This window comes from Protobothrops mucrosquamatus, unplaced genomic scaffold (assembly GCF_001527695.2).
Source record: "Protobothrops mucrosquamatus isolate PMUCROS unplaced genomic scaffold, P.Mucros_1.0 scaffold881, whole genome shotgun sequence".
Lineage (NCBI taxonomy): Eukaryota > Metazoa > Chordata > Lepidosauria > Squamata > Viperidae > Protobothrops > Protobothrops mucrosquamatus.
This window is the reverse complement of record NW_015387135.1, coordinates 288,444-305,214: the sequence shown is the minus strand read 5'-3', so window position 1 is coordinate 305,214 and position 16,771 is coordinate 288,444. Positions and strand designations below refer to the sequence as shown.

The following is a 16,771-nucleotide window of genomic DNA, read 5'->3' as shown; positions in this document are numbered from 1 at the left end:
ACTTCTGGGATTGGCCAGGAGCCAGAAGTATCGGATTCAGAAGAAGATAAGTTTTGGCTGGATCCACGCCAGCGTCGAAGAGATAGGCGTGCGCAGCAGCAGACACGTCGGGCCAGACAATTCCGCTGAGTCACTGGGCCACACCCCACTGGCTATATAAGCAAGGGGTGTGGCATGTGAATTTTCGTGACGGACAAAGAACACTCGGTTGCAAGCATTCTGGCAAGTTCTCGTGGCTTATCTTTGTTTGCTGTGGTTTATCATTAAAGACTTGGCAGGCAGCTACGAAGTGGCTGCCAAGACATTCCGTTGCCTTTGTCTGTGCCGAGTAGTTTGTCAGGCCTCGGCTGACTGGTTGGGGGGTGTGGGTCGGACGGGGGACAGAACAGATATCAACTGGGAGACAAACTCTGCAGCGAGCGGGAGATCAAACAGATTCCTAACCAATCTAGCCGACAACTTTGTCATCCAAAAGGTGAAGGAGGGAACTAGACGTAAAGCTATACTGGACTTAATTCTTACTAATAGAGAAGAAGTGATAGAGGGAGTTGAAGTTGCTGGAACCTTGGGTGAAAGTGACCATGTCATACTGGAATTTAATATAATTCCAACCAAGTTTTTACAGGCAGTAAAAAAAGCCAAATAGGGAAAAGAGAGGGGCAAAAAGGGTCTCACCCGGATCCTCCATGGTGGGTCTAATACGCTTAGCTGTAATTGTGACTTCGGCTGGTGCAGCAGGATAATCGGCCATCTTGCAGGACGATCATTGCTCCATCGGCCCTATGGAAATAGCTGGAGCCACGGGAGAAGCTGCCGCTCTCCCACAGTCACCAGCAAGCCTCCTTCTCGGTGGTCGCCCCTCCAGGGCGACTTTCTACCCACTAAGGGGTCTACTGACGCAGAAAACCCGGCCAGACTGGAGACGAGTCCCCAGACGTGACCGACGTCGCCGCGTACCGGAACCGGAAGTCCTTTCTACATACATTTATTAACTGGTTGGCAAAGAGTTCATCTATTTCTTCTGATTGGTTGGGTGGCCTGTAATATACACCTATGGCAATGTCACTTTTTTTCTCTTTTATATTGACCCATATACATTCTGGAGGAATTTTATCTTTGATCACATGCATTTCTGTAGATATGTAGTGTTCTCTTACATATAGTGCAACTCCCCCTCCTCTTTTTGTAGACCTGTTTCTTTTGAACAGTTTGTATCCATCCATCAGTCCATTCCATTCATGGGTTTTGTCCCACCAGGTTTCTGTAGTGCCAACTATGCCATACCCTCCCTCATGTACTATTGCTTCTAGTTCGCCTTGTTTGTTCCCCAAGCTCTGAGCATGTGTATATAAGCATTTAAGACTTTTATGCCTCTCCGTGGGTATGTTTCCTGCATCTCCTGATTGTTGTTCGAGTTTTTCTTTTTTCTCATCACTGCCTACCTCGTTGTTTGATTTGTTTTCTTGGAATTTGTGATTGGTTTTGGGTTCTAGAGCAGTGGTAGTCAACCTGGTCCCTACCGCACACTAGTGGGCGTTCCAGCTTTCATGGTGGGCAGTAGGGGTTTTGTCCGATACTGAAGCAGTTTCCTTTTTTTAATTTAATTGACTTTTTAAAAAATTTTCATAGCATTATTTTAAAACATTTTCATTAGGTTTTCATAAAATTCCCCATGACAATTTAAATTTCTGAAAATATACTATTTGTATCGCCTGCGCATAAGTTTAGTTCACGTTACGTAAGTGAAATTAAATGGCGCTATAGTGCGACCGCAAACAAAAGAGCCTCATCTCAGAATAGCTCGCGCATCTCCCCCCACACCACCCAGCTGTAACAGACAAGCAGAGCTGGTAGCCAGTGTCCCCCCCAAACCCAATCCACAATGCACGAGAGGCATGCGCAGACGATGATACACGGCGCAGGCTCTTTTGTTTGCGGTTGCACTGGTCAGTACGCAGTTAGATTTGTGAGAGTGAGCACGTGCCTACAGCTTCAAACAAAATATTGTGAGTCCATGTCTCAAAAAAAGAAATATGCTCGTGGCTATTTGCCAGATTATCTGAAGATGAGTTTCATAGAATCTGTTGTAAATAAACAACATCCAATGTGTTTATTGTGTCATAAAACATTATCCAATGAGGCAATAAAGCCAAGTCGATTGCGAGAACATCTTTCTACAAAGCATCCAAATGATAAGGACAAGCCCATTGAATATTTTCAGGAAATATAAAAAATTTCAAAATCATTCAACAATTGTTGCATCATTTAAGAAACAACATGCAGCAAATGAAGATGGATTAATTGCTGCTTATCACATTTCACAATTAATTGCAAAAAGTGGTAAAAGCTATAATATTGGAGAAACTGTAATAATACCCTCTATAAAAGAATTTATCTCAGCAGTAATGCATCAGGATATACCTGAAATTTTAAAAACGTTGCCCCTAAGCGGTAGCACAGTAAAGTGACGAACTGAAGAAATGGCAGTTATGTTGAAAAAAACCTGATAAGTATTCTCCAAAACTCTTCATTTTCCATGCAATTGGACGAGTCTACAATTGCAGATAATAATGCTTTATTGATGGCATATGTACATTATTTTGATGAAAACAATACATTACGAGAAGAAATGCTATTCACAATAAATCTCATTACAGATACAAGAGGATTATCTATATTTAATACTGTGAAATCATACTTTANTATGTATTCATTGTGTGGTGCACAGACAACATCTTGTAGGAAAACATCTAAGTACAAGTCTCCATTCATCATTAACTATAATAATTTGAGCCATAAACAAGATCAAATCCAATGCAAAAAATGATAGAATGTTTCGACAGCTTTGCCAGGACAATAATGAAGATTTTATTACGTTACTTTTGCACACACAAGTTCGGTGACTGTCAAAGGGTACATCTTTGGCTCGTTTTGTAGCATTATATGATAGTGTCATACAATTTTTTGAAAGAAATAATGAGACCAATCTGTGTCAACAGTTAAAAACAGTAAAGAATGATGCCTTTTATTTGGCAGATATTTTCAAGAGATTTAATGATGTCAATTTGCAGCTTCAAGGAGCTAATAAAACTCTTATAGGTTGCCAAAGTATTGTGTCATTATTTATTGACAAACTTGAACTACTTTGTTATAATCTATTGAAGAGAGAATTTCATCAGTTTCCTGAATTATCATCTATAAAAGATGATGTAACTCCAGAGGATATTGACAGATTCAGTAGCCACCTCACCGAACTTAAATTGGACATGGAAAAATGATTTGAAGATATTTTGAAATTGATGTATGACTGGATGAAAAATCCTTTTACCGCAAATATTGAAGAGGCTGATACAACTTGCCAAGAAGAACTGTTAGAAATTAGATATGATGAAGAAAGTTAACATTAATTCAATAGTGGTGGATATGAAAATCTATGGCAAAGTAAAAAAATGTCTGTCTTATATCCAAATATGTGGAAAATGATATTCAGTTTATTGATACCTTTCCCTACCTCATATCTTGTGGAATCAGGCGTTAATCATATTATGACCAAATAAAGAAACCGCCTGAATATTTCCGAAAGAGGAGACCTTTGTTTGTTCCTTACAAAAATTGAGCCAGATATCCAGTATTTAGTTTCGCAGCATCAGCCTCAGGGATCTCATTAACAATTTAATTAATTAAATATAATTTCATCAGACTTCATGCTTCTATGTATGCAAAGTATAAATAAAAAGATAGATTTAACTACAGTAAGTTGTTTTATAAAGATTTATTCTGCCAAACTTAGCAAAAGTCTGACATAAAGAATTTGGTAAGTAATTATTATTATATGCTTTAACTTGCTGTAACTCTGCTTTATAAATTTTATAAAGTAAAGTTACTTCCCTACTTTATAAATCACCATTACTGTGGAACTGGTGGGCGGTTAGAAAATGTTACTACTAACAGAGATACAAAAGTGGGCGGTAGGTATAAAAAGGTTGATTACCCCTGTTCTAGAGTTTCTGAAGATTGATCACCCTTCCCCTCAATTTTAGTTTAAAGCCCTCCTGATGAGTTGGGCCAGGAGGGCTTTAAACTAAAATTGAGGGGGAAGGGTGACCAATCTTCAGAAACTCTAGAACCCAAAACCAATTATTTTGGTGCTTGTCATAAAAGTGACCTTATACTTCACAATCTTATTGCAGCATGTGAATACATTCCTCTATAATTATCAACTTTTATAGAGATAATAAAGAACTTTTACTTCTTCAGCATATTATCCATCTTCATGAATGGAGAAACCAGAAGCTTCACTTCTTGGCTCTCAGCAGAAACTTTATTAAGTGTACAGGTTGACAATGAACAGCATTCCATTTTTTTTTATTTTTTACTGTGATAATTTATTCTGTCCTCTTGACTTTTGGTTAACAAAAAGATTGTGTCCCTCAAACTGTTAGTGGTTTGATCCAACATTTTTTCCCAATCCTACTAGTCTTGGAATATATTCAGCATATAAATTAAATAGTTATATGGACAATATATGTATATTTCATGCTCTTCCCTTTCTTGAACCACTCTTTCTCCTATCTAAATTGTTACAGTTGCTTCAAAGATTACTCAGAAGAACAATCAGATATTCTTGCAATTAGCCTTAATACAGTATATTCCACCTACTAGTATGATCTACAAAAATTAACTGCCTTACTATCTTCAACACAGAAAAGGTATACAGCTGCTCTCTTTATTTATACCTCTTCTGTTAGCTGACTGATCTCCTGCCTCTTTATTTTTTCTGAAACCTGGCTGTTCATCTGGCATGTCTCTGTCCATGCATGGTTGTATTCTTCGAAATATCTTAAGCAAAATGTTTTGTGAAGTATTATTGCAATGATTCAGTAACTTGCACATTATCTTGCATGTCACTCAATCTTTGTTCCATATGTATTCAAATAAGGCAGTTAGCATGAACCAATTCTCCTGAAGCTTTAAACAGTCCAATGGGTATTTCAAGTTCATCTCATTCTGGCAGCTTTCATTCTGTCTTCAAATTTAAATAAAATAAAATGAAACAGAACAAGACATAATAGGGTACTACAATTAATGGTGAGATCATCGATGAGTGGCTAAAATCTGCCTAATTTTACAGACAGTATATAGGTAGTTGACTTATAACCATAATTGGGACCAGAATTTCCATTGCTAAGCAAGGTGGTTGTTAAATGAATCATGCCCAATTTTATGACCTTTTTTGCTATGGTTAAGCAAATCCCTACAGTTTTTAAGTGAAACATGCAGTCACTAAGTGAATCCAGCTTCCCCCCCACTGACATTGCCTGTCAGAAACCAGTTGGGAAGGTCACAAAAGGCAATCACGTGACCCTGAGATTCTGCCATTGTCATAAATACATGCCAGTTGCCAAGCACCTAAATTTTGATCACATGACCATGAGGATGTTGCAGCGGTCATTAGTGTGAGAACCAGTTGTAAGTCACTTTTTACAGAGCTGTTGTAACTTTGGTCACTAAATGAATGGTTGTAAGTTGAGGACTTACCTGTATAGTAGAATTTAGCTACGTTCAAAGAAACGATCATACTGATCTGATAGTAACAGCTGTACATAAAATAAATTGGAATTTCCCAGATATTTTGTCAGGTAAGGAGTTATAAAATAAGTCTGTGAATCCACATAGAAGGTGCAATATAACAGGACATGACCTGTGGTTTCAATGGCCCCTTATCCTAACCCTAACTCTAATCTGAAAGATCATAAAAGTATTATTTATTAATTATGTTTATTTATGGGTATTTTTGTGCAGTGTACTCAATTCTGAAGCAATTGTGAAAACCCTAACTTGCATGGAACTCCATTTTTGGAGCAGAATCTTGTAACCAATATCACAGGGGAATATTCAGAGATTTTTGTTACCTCTTTTTATTATAAAGCTTATTCATTACAAAAGGATATTCTACATTCTAAAAATATTGCAGTTAAACAAATGTGTTTCAACTTACACCTTGGGATTTGTGTTTGTTCAGGGAATGTAAGATTTGGCTGCTTTGGAAACATGACCTGAATTCTAGTCTTGATTGACAGCTGAAGAACAGTACTGCAAGTTGTTAAAAAAACGTTATGAAAGCCAAGATCTAGATCTAATTGTAGTCAATTGTCCATTCATTTACAGTGTGAATAAAATTGGTACAGAGTTGTGAGTGTTTGACTGGAATAGTACTATGACAGGAATGCAAACATATCATTGCTATCTTTAATAAATATAGAACTTTTTGGATAATATTTATTCTACCATCCTAAGAAAAACAATTATGACTAGGTGTTTTTATTCAACTATCTTTCTTACTTTTTGTAGCCAAGGTACAATTTCATCAAAGTGTCTGGCTTCAATTCCACTTCATCAACATTTGCATTTTCATCTTCCAAAACCTATGAAAAAACAAGACAAGCAATGTGAGAACATATTAACACATTATTTCTCCACCCTCCCAAAACAAAAGCACTCACCAACAATTTTGACTTTAATAAAATCTGAAGTACTTGTGCTAAAATATCCTGAAAATTAAAAAGTAAAGAAAATGAGTTAATCAATACCATACCTAATTCATTCTGTAGTTATAAGCTTTACAGCTAATAGGGAAGAACATAAGCAACAATACATTTAGCTTAATAGTTTTTATAAGACCATGCACAAACTGCATTTAAACAGGAAAAAACTCAGATTAAGTTAAATGTAATATTAAGAGAAGTGAAATTGTGCTATACATGAGAAAAATTATTTATTAATTATTAATTCTTATCATTTTTATACTTTTATATGTTTATTACTGTTTTTTCTGTTAACTATTTTGTTATTAATATAGTATATAGATGACAGGCTAACAATTTGTAAACAGATTTAGCAGTTTAAAAGGGGTGGGAAAGTAACACTGTTGTATTATATTAATCAGCATTCAACTAGGGAGGATATTATGTGTATATGTGTTAGTCTTTTTTTCTTTTTTTAAGACACTTTTTCTTTATAATGTCTTGTATTTTTTTTTTTTCTTTTAAATAATTTAGCGTTTTGTATTTTAACTCTTTGACTAAACTAAATATTATACAGTAAGAATTAAACATATAGTAACATATGAAGATTTACCATTTTTATCTGAGTACTATCTGTCAGCTGCTGAACCGTGTAGGCATCTTCTGTGTTATATTGCAGCAAGATTGCCATTTGAAATGTAGATGCCTTAAAAAAGCAGGAAATAACCATTTTATTTGAATAAATATCCAAAGTCATATGAAGAAATTTATCTGCTTTATACACAGAGCAAACAGAACAGTATTAAACCTTATCTTTTGGACAAAACAATTCTTTATTGCTTATTGCTTGCCATTTCATACAAGCTGAAAATTACCTGTAGATCATTAACCATATTTTCAATAATTAGCTAATGCCCAATGAATGCTTTCAGATCACACAACTAAGAAAAAGCAAAAATCAAGAGCCTGAAAAGAACTACAATAAGTACTAAATATATACATATAAATTAACTGTTCATGGGACTGTATTTATACATGGTTTATTTATATAATTTCAACAGACATATTTATGTATTATTAATATTCAATTAATATTAGTATATATTATTAATATATTTTGTGTGCTTGTTTAAACAATATATAAGTATATTAGACAAGGCAAGCAACATACACAGAGGGAGAGGAGATGGAAGTTTTAGAATGCTAATATTATTTATTTAACAAATTTCTATACCACCCATCACACTTGTGTGACTCTGGGCTGTTTACAAATAAAACAATAAAATCATATAAAAACCATTGTTAAAGTTAAAAACAGAATTACAGAACAATTACAAAATTAAAAGGCAGAGGGAGCCCCCTCAACCCACCAACCATCCCCAGGGTTCCATAACACTCTGAGACCTCCAGGCCAGTTGGCAGAGCCAGGTGTTGACCCTCTTCCAAAAGTCTAGGAGTGGGTGGCTACCTTGCCTCTGGGGGCAAGTTGTTCCATAGAGTGGGGGCAACAGCAGAGAAGATTCTCATCTTAGACCTCCCCAGTCAAAATTCTCTAAACGATGAGGTCCATAATATACCCTCCCTGCCTGACCAATTGGAATGGGTTGATAAAATAGGGGCAACATGGTTCTTCAGATAACCTGGTCCCATGACATGAAGAGCTTTAAAGGTGATAACCAACACCTTAAATTGGACCTGGAAGCAAACTGGCACCCAGTGCTCATGTAGCAAAGGTGTTATATGCACAACCCAAGGGGTGCCCCAAACGGCTCACATCGCTGCATTCTGCACCAGCTGCAGCTTCTGGATACTCTTCAAGGGTAGTCCCATGTAGATCGCACTGCAGTAGTCAATACAGGAGATGACCAGGGCAGGAGTCACTGAAAGAAGGGCCTCTCGATCCAGGAAGGGGCATAACTAGCACACAATACAAAGCCGAGCAAAGGTCCTCCTAGTCATGACTGCCTCCTGCTCCTGAAGCAGGAGTTGTGAATCCAGGATGACTCCCAGATCATGCAACAGGTCCATCTGGGGCAGTGCAACCCCACCCAGAATGAAAGATGGTAAACCTCCAGATATAGAAGAGACCCGGCCACTCTGTCTTACCAGGGTTCAACTGAAGTCTGTTTTTCCCCATCCAGACCCCCATAGCTTCCAAGCACTGTGAGAGGGCATCCACAGCATCACTTAGTTGACCAGGAACGGAGATGTACAACTAGATATCATCTGCATATTGATACCTCATCCCATGGTGATGGATGATCTCACTCAGCATTTTCATGTAGATATAAAAAGAAGTGGAGACAGTACTGAGCACTGTAACACCCCACAGATCAGGGGGTGCAGGCTGGATCTCTTGCCCCCTATCAATGCCGACTGGGACCAGACTCCAAGGAAGGAGGTGAGTCAGCACAGAATATCCCCAACTCCCAAAGCTGATGAAAAAAAAATACCATGGTCGACAGGATCAAAAGTCGCTGAGACATCAAGAAGATCTAAGATGGATGCACTACCGCCATCCCACTCCTGCCAGAAATCATCCAAAAGCCTGACCAATGTAGTTTCTGTCCCATATCTGGGGCTGAAACCTGACTGGAAGGGGTCCATATAATCCGTTTCATCCAGGATCTTCTGGAGCTGCAGCACAACTGCCTACTGAACCACCTTCCCTAAAAAGGGAAGATGGAAGTTTGGAGGAAAGTTGTCCAAAATGGTGGGGTCCAGCAATGGCTTCTTGAAAAGAGGATGCACCAGCATCTCCTTGAATGGTGCCAGGAACACCCCCTTCCTCAAGGATGAATTAACCATTGCTAGGACCCACTCACATGTCACTTCTTGGGCAGCCTTGACCAACCAGGAGGGACATGCATCTAATTCACAGGTGGCCATGCTTACAGTCCAAAGGACCCTGTCCACTTCCTCAGGTCCAACAGGATCAAACTGTTCCCAGATAACAGGGTAAATCCACTCCCCAGGCATCTCCAGCAGACCTGCAGCATGAATAGAATAGAATAGAGCTGGAAAGGACCTTGGAGTCCTTCTAGTCCAGCCCCCTGCTCAAGCAGGAGAACCTATACCATCTCAGACAAGTGACTGTCTAGCCTCTTTTTAAAAATCTCCAGTGATGGAGCACCCACGATTTCTGGGGGCAAGCTATTCCACTGGTTAATTGTCCTCACTGTCAGGTTAACCTTAATTCCAGGTTGCTTCTCTCTTTGATCAGTTTCCAACAATTGTTTCTTGTCCTGCCCTCTGGTGCTTTGGTGAATAACGTGACCCCCCTCTTCTTTGTGGCAACCCCTTAAATACTGGAATACTGCTATCATGTCTGCATGCTTGGCATTTGTGAGAAAGGAAGAAGTTTAAAAATAAAACGGTCACAATTGATTAACAATAGAAGGATTAGCCAAGCCCTGCACGTAGGCACTAGATTTCAGGAGGCTTGGCTAGAAGACACACTTAACAAGACAAAAGGATGGCAGAGAGAAGTTCTAAACAATGTAACTGAAGGGGAGGGATTACGTATTCGGATCGGACAGATTGTGCCCCCGGAAGTCCTCTCAAATGGGACCTAAGGGGAGGGGATGGGGGCGTCGCGATAGGAGTGTATATAATGTTATGAGTTTGAATATTTTTGTGTGGTCTCTGGGTTTAGAACTTCCTGTTGAAGTCTCTCACCAGGATCCACCGCGCTTTGCAAACCGCTTTTCTATTTTCTGCAGAATAAACTCTTTTTCTTACCAATCCAATTTTGTTGGTATTTTAATCATGTTTCCGTTTCCAACAAATTGACTGCCCAATGTGGGGCCTTGGGCATCTGTTCCTGCATCTTCGGGAGGCGAGGTCAACTGAGGAAGGCATGCCCCATTGATTTCAATGGTCCAAAGTTGCAGTCGCAGGTCGAGGAAGCAAAACGGAGCCAGGCCCACGGACCAAATAGTGATTGGTAAGAACTGAGGAGAGGGGACCAGAGAATTACCAGGACAAGGACCGGGCAACTTCGTGCACGAACCTAAGAGAGTAAAACTTGGGGTAAACCAAGGAATAAAACCTAGGCAGTCAGGGGTGGTTGGGTAGCACAGTTTGAGTCTGAGATCTATGAGAGGTGTGTGTAAGACGCCCTGAGGGTCCACAGGACTGGCAAGACATACACAAGCTGTGGATGTCCCGAGGGTTTGGACTGGCAAGGCGGAGTGAGGGAACTCCTGAGTAAAAGGAGAAAGAGGCTTGGTGAAGCGAACCATGGTCTCATTAGATTGGTAAGGACAACAAAATTGTGTGGTAAACCAACCATGGGTAATTCAGGAGGGTCCCAGGAGAAGGAATGTGTGAAAAAGGTTAGGAAAAATCCAAAACTAAAAATAGATCCCCACAGCCCATTAGGAAAATTGTTAGAAAACTGGGGGAAACCACCATACAACAAGCTGATTACTAAGTTAAATTTAACAAAAGAAGATATGGTAAATTTGTGCTGCTTCGTATGGTGGGGGGATTAGAAAATTGAGTAGCCCCAAACAGGAAAAGGAAACATAAACCCATCTTGCTGGCACAGACCCTTTGTGTCTGTAGCCAGGGTAGAAAAGGGAGTTTTGGGTTTAAGCTCAAGGACTGCTTTGGAAAGAAGGGGAATGAGAGAAATGTGTGTATGTCTCTGTGTGAGTGAGAAGACCCTTTTCCCAATCACAGTTGGATTTTGTTTTCTCTGGTCTTTCCTAGCCGCAGAAAGGATCTGTTGGAGTGTCAGACCCTGGAAAGCATGGGGGTTTGGCCAGAGCGCAGGACCTTTTGTTAGGGAAAAGGGAAAGGCTGTGTGCAAATGGAATGGAATGGGTGAATGAAAGAATTGGATTTGAGTAACCAGCTGGTTAGGTCCTGTAAGCAAAGCAAAGTTAGGAAAATGGAATTGGCTAAATAAAGGTACTTAAAAGAAAAATAAGAAGTAGTGATTCTCTTTTTCTCTATATCTTTCTGTGCAATCACGTGGTATGTTTAAGATTCTTGCCTTCTCTAATTCGAGTTAGCTGAGATTTGTGGTGGGAATGACCAGGATGTGTAGAACTAAAAGTTCTGTTTTCTTTTCTGTTCTCTTTTCCTTGTCTTGGTATATATATGTGTGTCAAAGTTTTTGTGTGTGAGGTAAATGTGACTGTTAATTGTTTCTAATCCCAAGAGAAATACTTTCACTCAGTTTGTCTGGCCAACAAAAAGAGTGAAGAAAGATGTGTTTGTTTGTTTGTTTTTCTTTTCTTCTCTCTGTCTCTCTATACTCTTAAGAACAGCCCAAAGTTAGCAGGAATAATAAAGTTGGAAGGAACCTTGGAGGTCATCTAATCCAACCCCCTGCTTTTTCTGGCTGTGTTGCTTTAAGGGTGAGAGAAAGAGAGACATAAAGGAAAAGGGGGGGTGTTGATCTTTTTAACTATTTTTTTTCCGTTTAGAATTCTGGTTTGAGGAAGGAGGGGTGGATGGGAATGTTTTAACTTACTTAATGGAAATTTGTTTCCATCTGAATGGAATCTGATTAAATTAGAATTTGACTAAATTTATATTAAAAGCAAAGAATTGATACTAGAGTTTGATACAAAACTATTTCAGTAACTCAGATTTTGTGTTTGTGTGTAGTTGGTTTTTGTTTTTTTATTTTTTTTATGTTTTTATGTCTGTGTGCAGGACACACTGATAGAAAAAAAAATACCTAAGAAGGAATTGGAATTCAACCCTTGTTTAAAACAAAGGAGTTGAGAAATTTTTTGGGATTATGTTGTTTTGAATAAAGATCAGTGTGCAAACAAACTCAAGCAGAGTTTTTGGTAAAGCGCTTCTTTGTTTGTTCTTTATTAACCAATTTGTTTGTAAATACAGACAAAGCAATTGCTAGGAGAAGGGGGTTTACCCAGAAGTGGGGGAAAAGAGAGATGAATGAATGAAATGGGAAGTAGAAGGCAGGGAAGCATTATTTATAGATGGCTCCTCCCGGGTAGAGAATGGGTTAAAGAAAAACGGGTATGCAATCATAAATGGACACACCAAACAGTTGGTAGAATCTGGTAGCCTGCCAAAGAACTGGTCAGCCCAAACTTGCGAACTATGCATTAAATCAGGCCCTAAAATTGTTAGAAAACAAGGCTGGAACTGATTATACGGATTCAAAGTACGCCTTTGGGGTGGATGGGCCATACCTTTGGAAAATTTGGGTGGAAAGGGGAATGATTAACAGCAAAGGAAAGGAATTGACCAAAAGAATTGCCATAACCTATGTGAATGTAGATCAGAGGGGCAATTCTTTTGAAAGTGTGGGAAATAGGATTGTGGATGAGGAAGCCAAGAGGGCAGCAAATGAAGAAAGCATAAATGTCTTAATACTCATTGTAGGAACACTAGAAGAGATCCCTGTGTTCAGAAACAGAAGAAAAGAAATAATGCAGATAGGTGGGCAACAAGGAAAGAAGGGTAAATGGTTTCTCCCAGATGGGAGTCAGGTAATCAATAAACCCATAGCGTGAGGATTATTGGAGAAGTTACATGAAAGAAGCCACTGGGGGAGTTCAGGCATTGGTGGATGAGCTCCTGAAGCATTATGGATGTATCGGAATTTATACAGCAGCAAGACAAATGTTGGATAAATGCTTGATATGTAAAAAGGTAAATAGGCAAGCAATCAGGAAACAAAAAAGGGGAGGGAAGCCTCCAGCCCTTAGGCCATTTCAGTGCATTCAGGTAGATTGTACTACCCATGTAGTACCCATGTAGTAATGCAACAACTAATATGGTTTCTAGAATACTATTGGAAGTAATATGTGCATAAACTGTCCAGATATTTTGATTTTCTCAGGAAACAAGGATTGCTGGCACAAACTCCTCCCTTGGAGTTTCCAGTCCACAGATTCCAGATCGGAGATTGGGTGCTGCTCCGGAGTTGGAAGGAGGAGAAGCTGGTTCCGAAGTGGGAAGGTCTTTCCAGGTGCTGCTGAAATCCGAAACAGCAGTATGAACAGCAGGGAAAGGCTGGACCCACTACACCCGTGTGAAAGGACCAGTGGACACTCCAACCAAGTGGAAAAGTGTGCTTCAACCTGACCCTTTGAAGTTGATAATAAGAAAAAGCAAAATATAGAGACATTAGAAAAAAAGGGGGGGTTTAAATATGTTGGTTTTGTGACTGTAAATGTTGGTGTAATTGTTGTTGTACCCATTGCCCAGACTGCACACCGATACACAGAGATTGCGGAGAAGAGTGTGATATAGTGATCATCGAAGACTGGTGTCCCGAGTACCAATCTCAGCCCGTTACAGGCGGTGGTGTCAAAAGTGAAAGGGAAGAAGTACTTTTCCAGGGGTGGACAGAATTGGGACAATGTTAGACCTCAATATGACCTTAGTTACAGGAGTAATTAAGATATGGATTATAGTGGGAGTAGTAGGGTCCGGGAACATATGCAAAGGTCAAAGTATAAATACCTCTGATAACTGTAATGATTGCATTAGAACCACCAAAATGGGTAATAAGATAACCAAAACTCTTGACATATCATACTCAGATGGACTGCAAGAAGGTGGTGGGAACATGTGTTCATAATACCACTCGATTTCCCCTGTGTAATGAAACAGGAAGGGTTACATGCGTTGACCCCTCTAGTGTGAAATATCAAAAAACCATTCAGATATTTACCTCTCAAAGTGGAAAGAATCTAACATCATTATTATTAGGACAGAACACCAGTACCTCTGCTAGTCACGAGAGTAGAATCTGCTTTATGCCTGCTATGCCATGAAGTTTAGTCCCTGGACCACCTGTGGGGGCCTGAGTTGGCAGCTGAGTTACCTTACATATTGGTACTCTGATGGTAGGGGCCCACCTAGGGTGTGGACTGAGAAGGATAATGAATGGCCACCTGAACATATAATATAGGTGTATGGACTTGCCACTTGGGCTGAAGATGGATCATGGGGATATAGGACTCCAATTTATATGCTGAATCGCATTATTAGGTTACAAGCGGTTCTGGAGATTATCACTAGTGAGACAGTGCTAACGTTAAATAAGTTGGCTAAACAAAATACCCAAATGAGGACTGCAATTTATCAAAATAGGTTGGCCTTGGATTATTTATTGGCAGAAGAAGGAGGGGTCTGTGGAAAATTTAATTTAACCAACTGTTGTCTGCAAATAGATGATGAAGGGAAAGCCATTGAGGAAATAAAAAAAACAGGATGAGGAAAATAGCCCATGTACCGGTCCAAACCTGGACTGGAATACTTGATGATGAGGGGTTCTTGGGAGGAATTTTTAGAAACTGGAAACAAGCTTTATTCATGTTAGCAGTTGTATTTTTCGTGTTAATGTGCTTACCCTATTTGATCCCTATAATAAGTAGTATTGTACAAAACACAATGGAGGGAATGGTAAATGCAACCAATAAGAGTGACGAACAAATGCTGATGTTAAACAAGGTGACTGGACATGCTGCACTACTTCACTTCCAGAATGCAGAGGAGATCCGGGAAAGTTTAAAACCATTTGAGGAAAAATTTTATTTTTAAATTAGTATAAAAAATGGAAAGGGTGGATTTGTGAGAAAGGAAGAAGTTTAAAAATAAAACGGTCACAATTGATTAACAATAGAAGGATTAGCCAAGCCCTGCACGTAGGCACTAGATTTCAGGAGGCTTGGCTAGAAGACACACTTAACAAGACAAAAGGATGGCAGAGAGAAGTTTTAAACAATGTAACTGAAGGGGAGAGATCGGACAGATTGTGCCCCCGGAAGTCCTCTCAAATGGGACCTAAGGGGAGGGGATGGGGGCGTCGCGATAGGAGTGTATATAATGTTATGAGTTTGAATATTTTTGTGTGGTCTCTGGGTTTAGAACTTCCTGTTGAAGTCTCTCACCAGGATCCACCGTGCTTTGCAAACCGCTTTTCTATTTTCTGCAGAATAAACTCTTTTTCTTACCAATCCAATTTTGTTGGTATTTTATTAATTTTTATAATTAAACAATAAGTAATATGATGCATTTATAACACAAACACACACAAAGAAAAACAATCCAACTCAATACATTATCAGAAACGCTCGGCAGTCCCCGACCTGCCTCCGCCCTCATCCACTTGCCTTTCCTTCCTGCCTCTAACCCACAACCTCTCCTCCTTCCTCCTTCCCCTTTCTACATCCCCCCTCTTCCTGACCACCTCCTCGAGTGCAAGCCGGGGTACCAACCGAGCGCTTCCTCTTATCAATACAATTATAACATATGAATACATCAATTTTATTTTAATACTTCTAAACCCCTTCCCCCCCCTGAGCTTCCCGGAACCAAATAGAGGATTAAAACAAATCATTCCAAATCTAACTTACAATTTAACTAAACAAATATAATACTATCAATATATACCTACTTTAACTCTAATAAAGCAATTAAATTAATTAAAATTAATTAAAAACCAATACATCTACTCAAAAACTATATAACATTTAATCACTCCATACATCGAATATAATCTATCCACCTTCAACATTTAAACTTTACATATTTTTTCCTTGCATTTTACACTTAAATTTTCCCTTCACTTTCTTCCCTCTCCAATCTATACTTTCAATAAAATCTTAAGTCAATACCTCCTGCTTCACAGCTGGAAAAAAATAATAAAAATAAAATCCCAGTCTTAATTTTTTACCTCTTTCAGAAAAAAAAAGAAAAAGAACAAACAGCTCTTTACAAACATATAAACTAATTTGTTCCATTTCCATAATAAAGTCTCATTTCCAGCATTTATCCATCTTTTGGCTTACAAAGCTTGTTAAGCATTCCTTGCATGTCTGTGGCAGCTGCTCTCTTTGGCCTCACCCCACTCACTGGCTCCGAAGGCTGTGGAAATGTTATAGAAACTGTTTCTTTTTGTTGCTGTCTCTCTTTACGCCTATAAGCAGCACGGGTCATCCTTTGCTCCTTCTGAGGATCTTCTACAGATAATGACGACATGGCCCCAGGCAAATCCACAACAGGTTGCTCCATCGGATCTTCCTGTGCTTTAGATGTCGATGATGACGACATATCAGCTTTCAGGACCGACATATAAAAATCTTTGGCTTTTTGAACAGAGTTTAATCTATGTCTGGTCCCTGCAAAATTTAATATAATACCCAAAGGAATTTCCCATCTGAAAGGTATCTGCCGCTTCTTTAACTCCTGAGTCAAGAATGTAAAATCCTTTCTTCCTCTTAAAATCTTAGAGGGTATTTCTTTTA

General features: G+C 39.1%; 1 protein-coding gene across 1 annotated transcript in view; it reads right to left on the bottom strand.

The window, feature by feature from the left end:
• LOC107290400 (cullin-1) overlaps positions 1-16,771 on the bottom strand; it is a 160,682-nt gene that overhangs the window by 20,708 nt on the left and 123,203 nt on the right. Inside the window, exons 11-13 of the mRNA XM_015819279.2 lie at positions 7,138-7,230; positions 6,504-6,551; positions 6,343-6,425 (exon numbers count right to left, since the gene is read on the bottom strand). Of these exons, the coding sequence (XP_015674765.1) occupies positions 6,343-6,425; positions 6,504-6,551; positions 7,138-7,230 (224 nt within the window). The remainder of the gene's footprint in view (positions 1-6,342; positions 6,426-6,503; positions 6,552-7,137; positions 7,231-16,771) is intronic.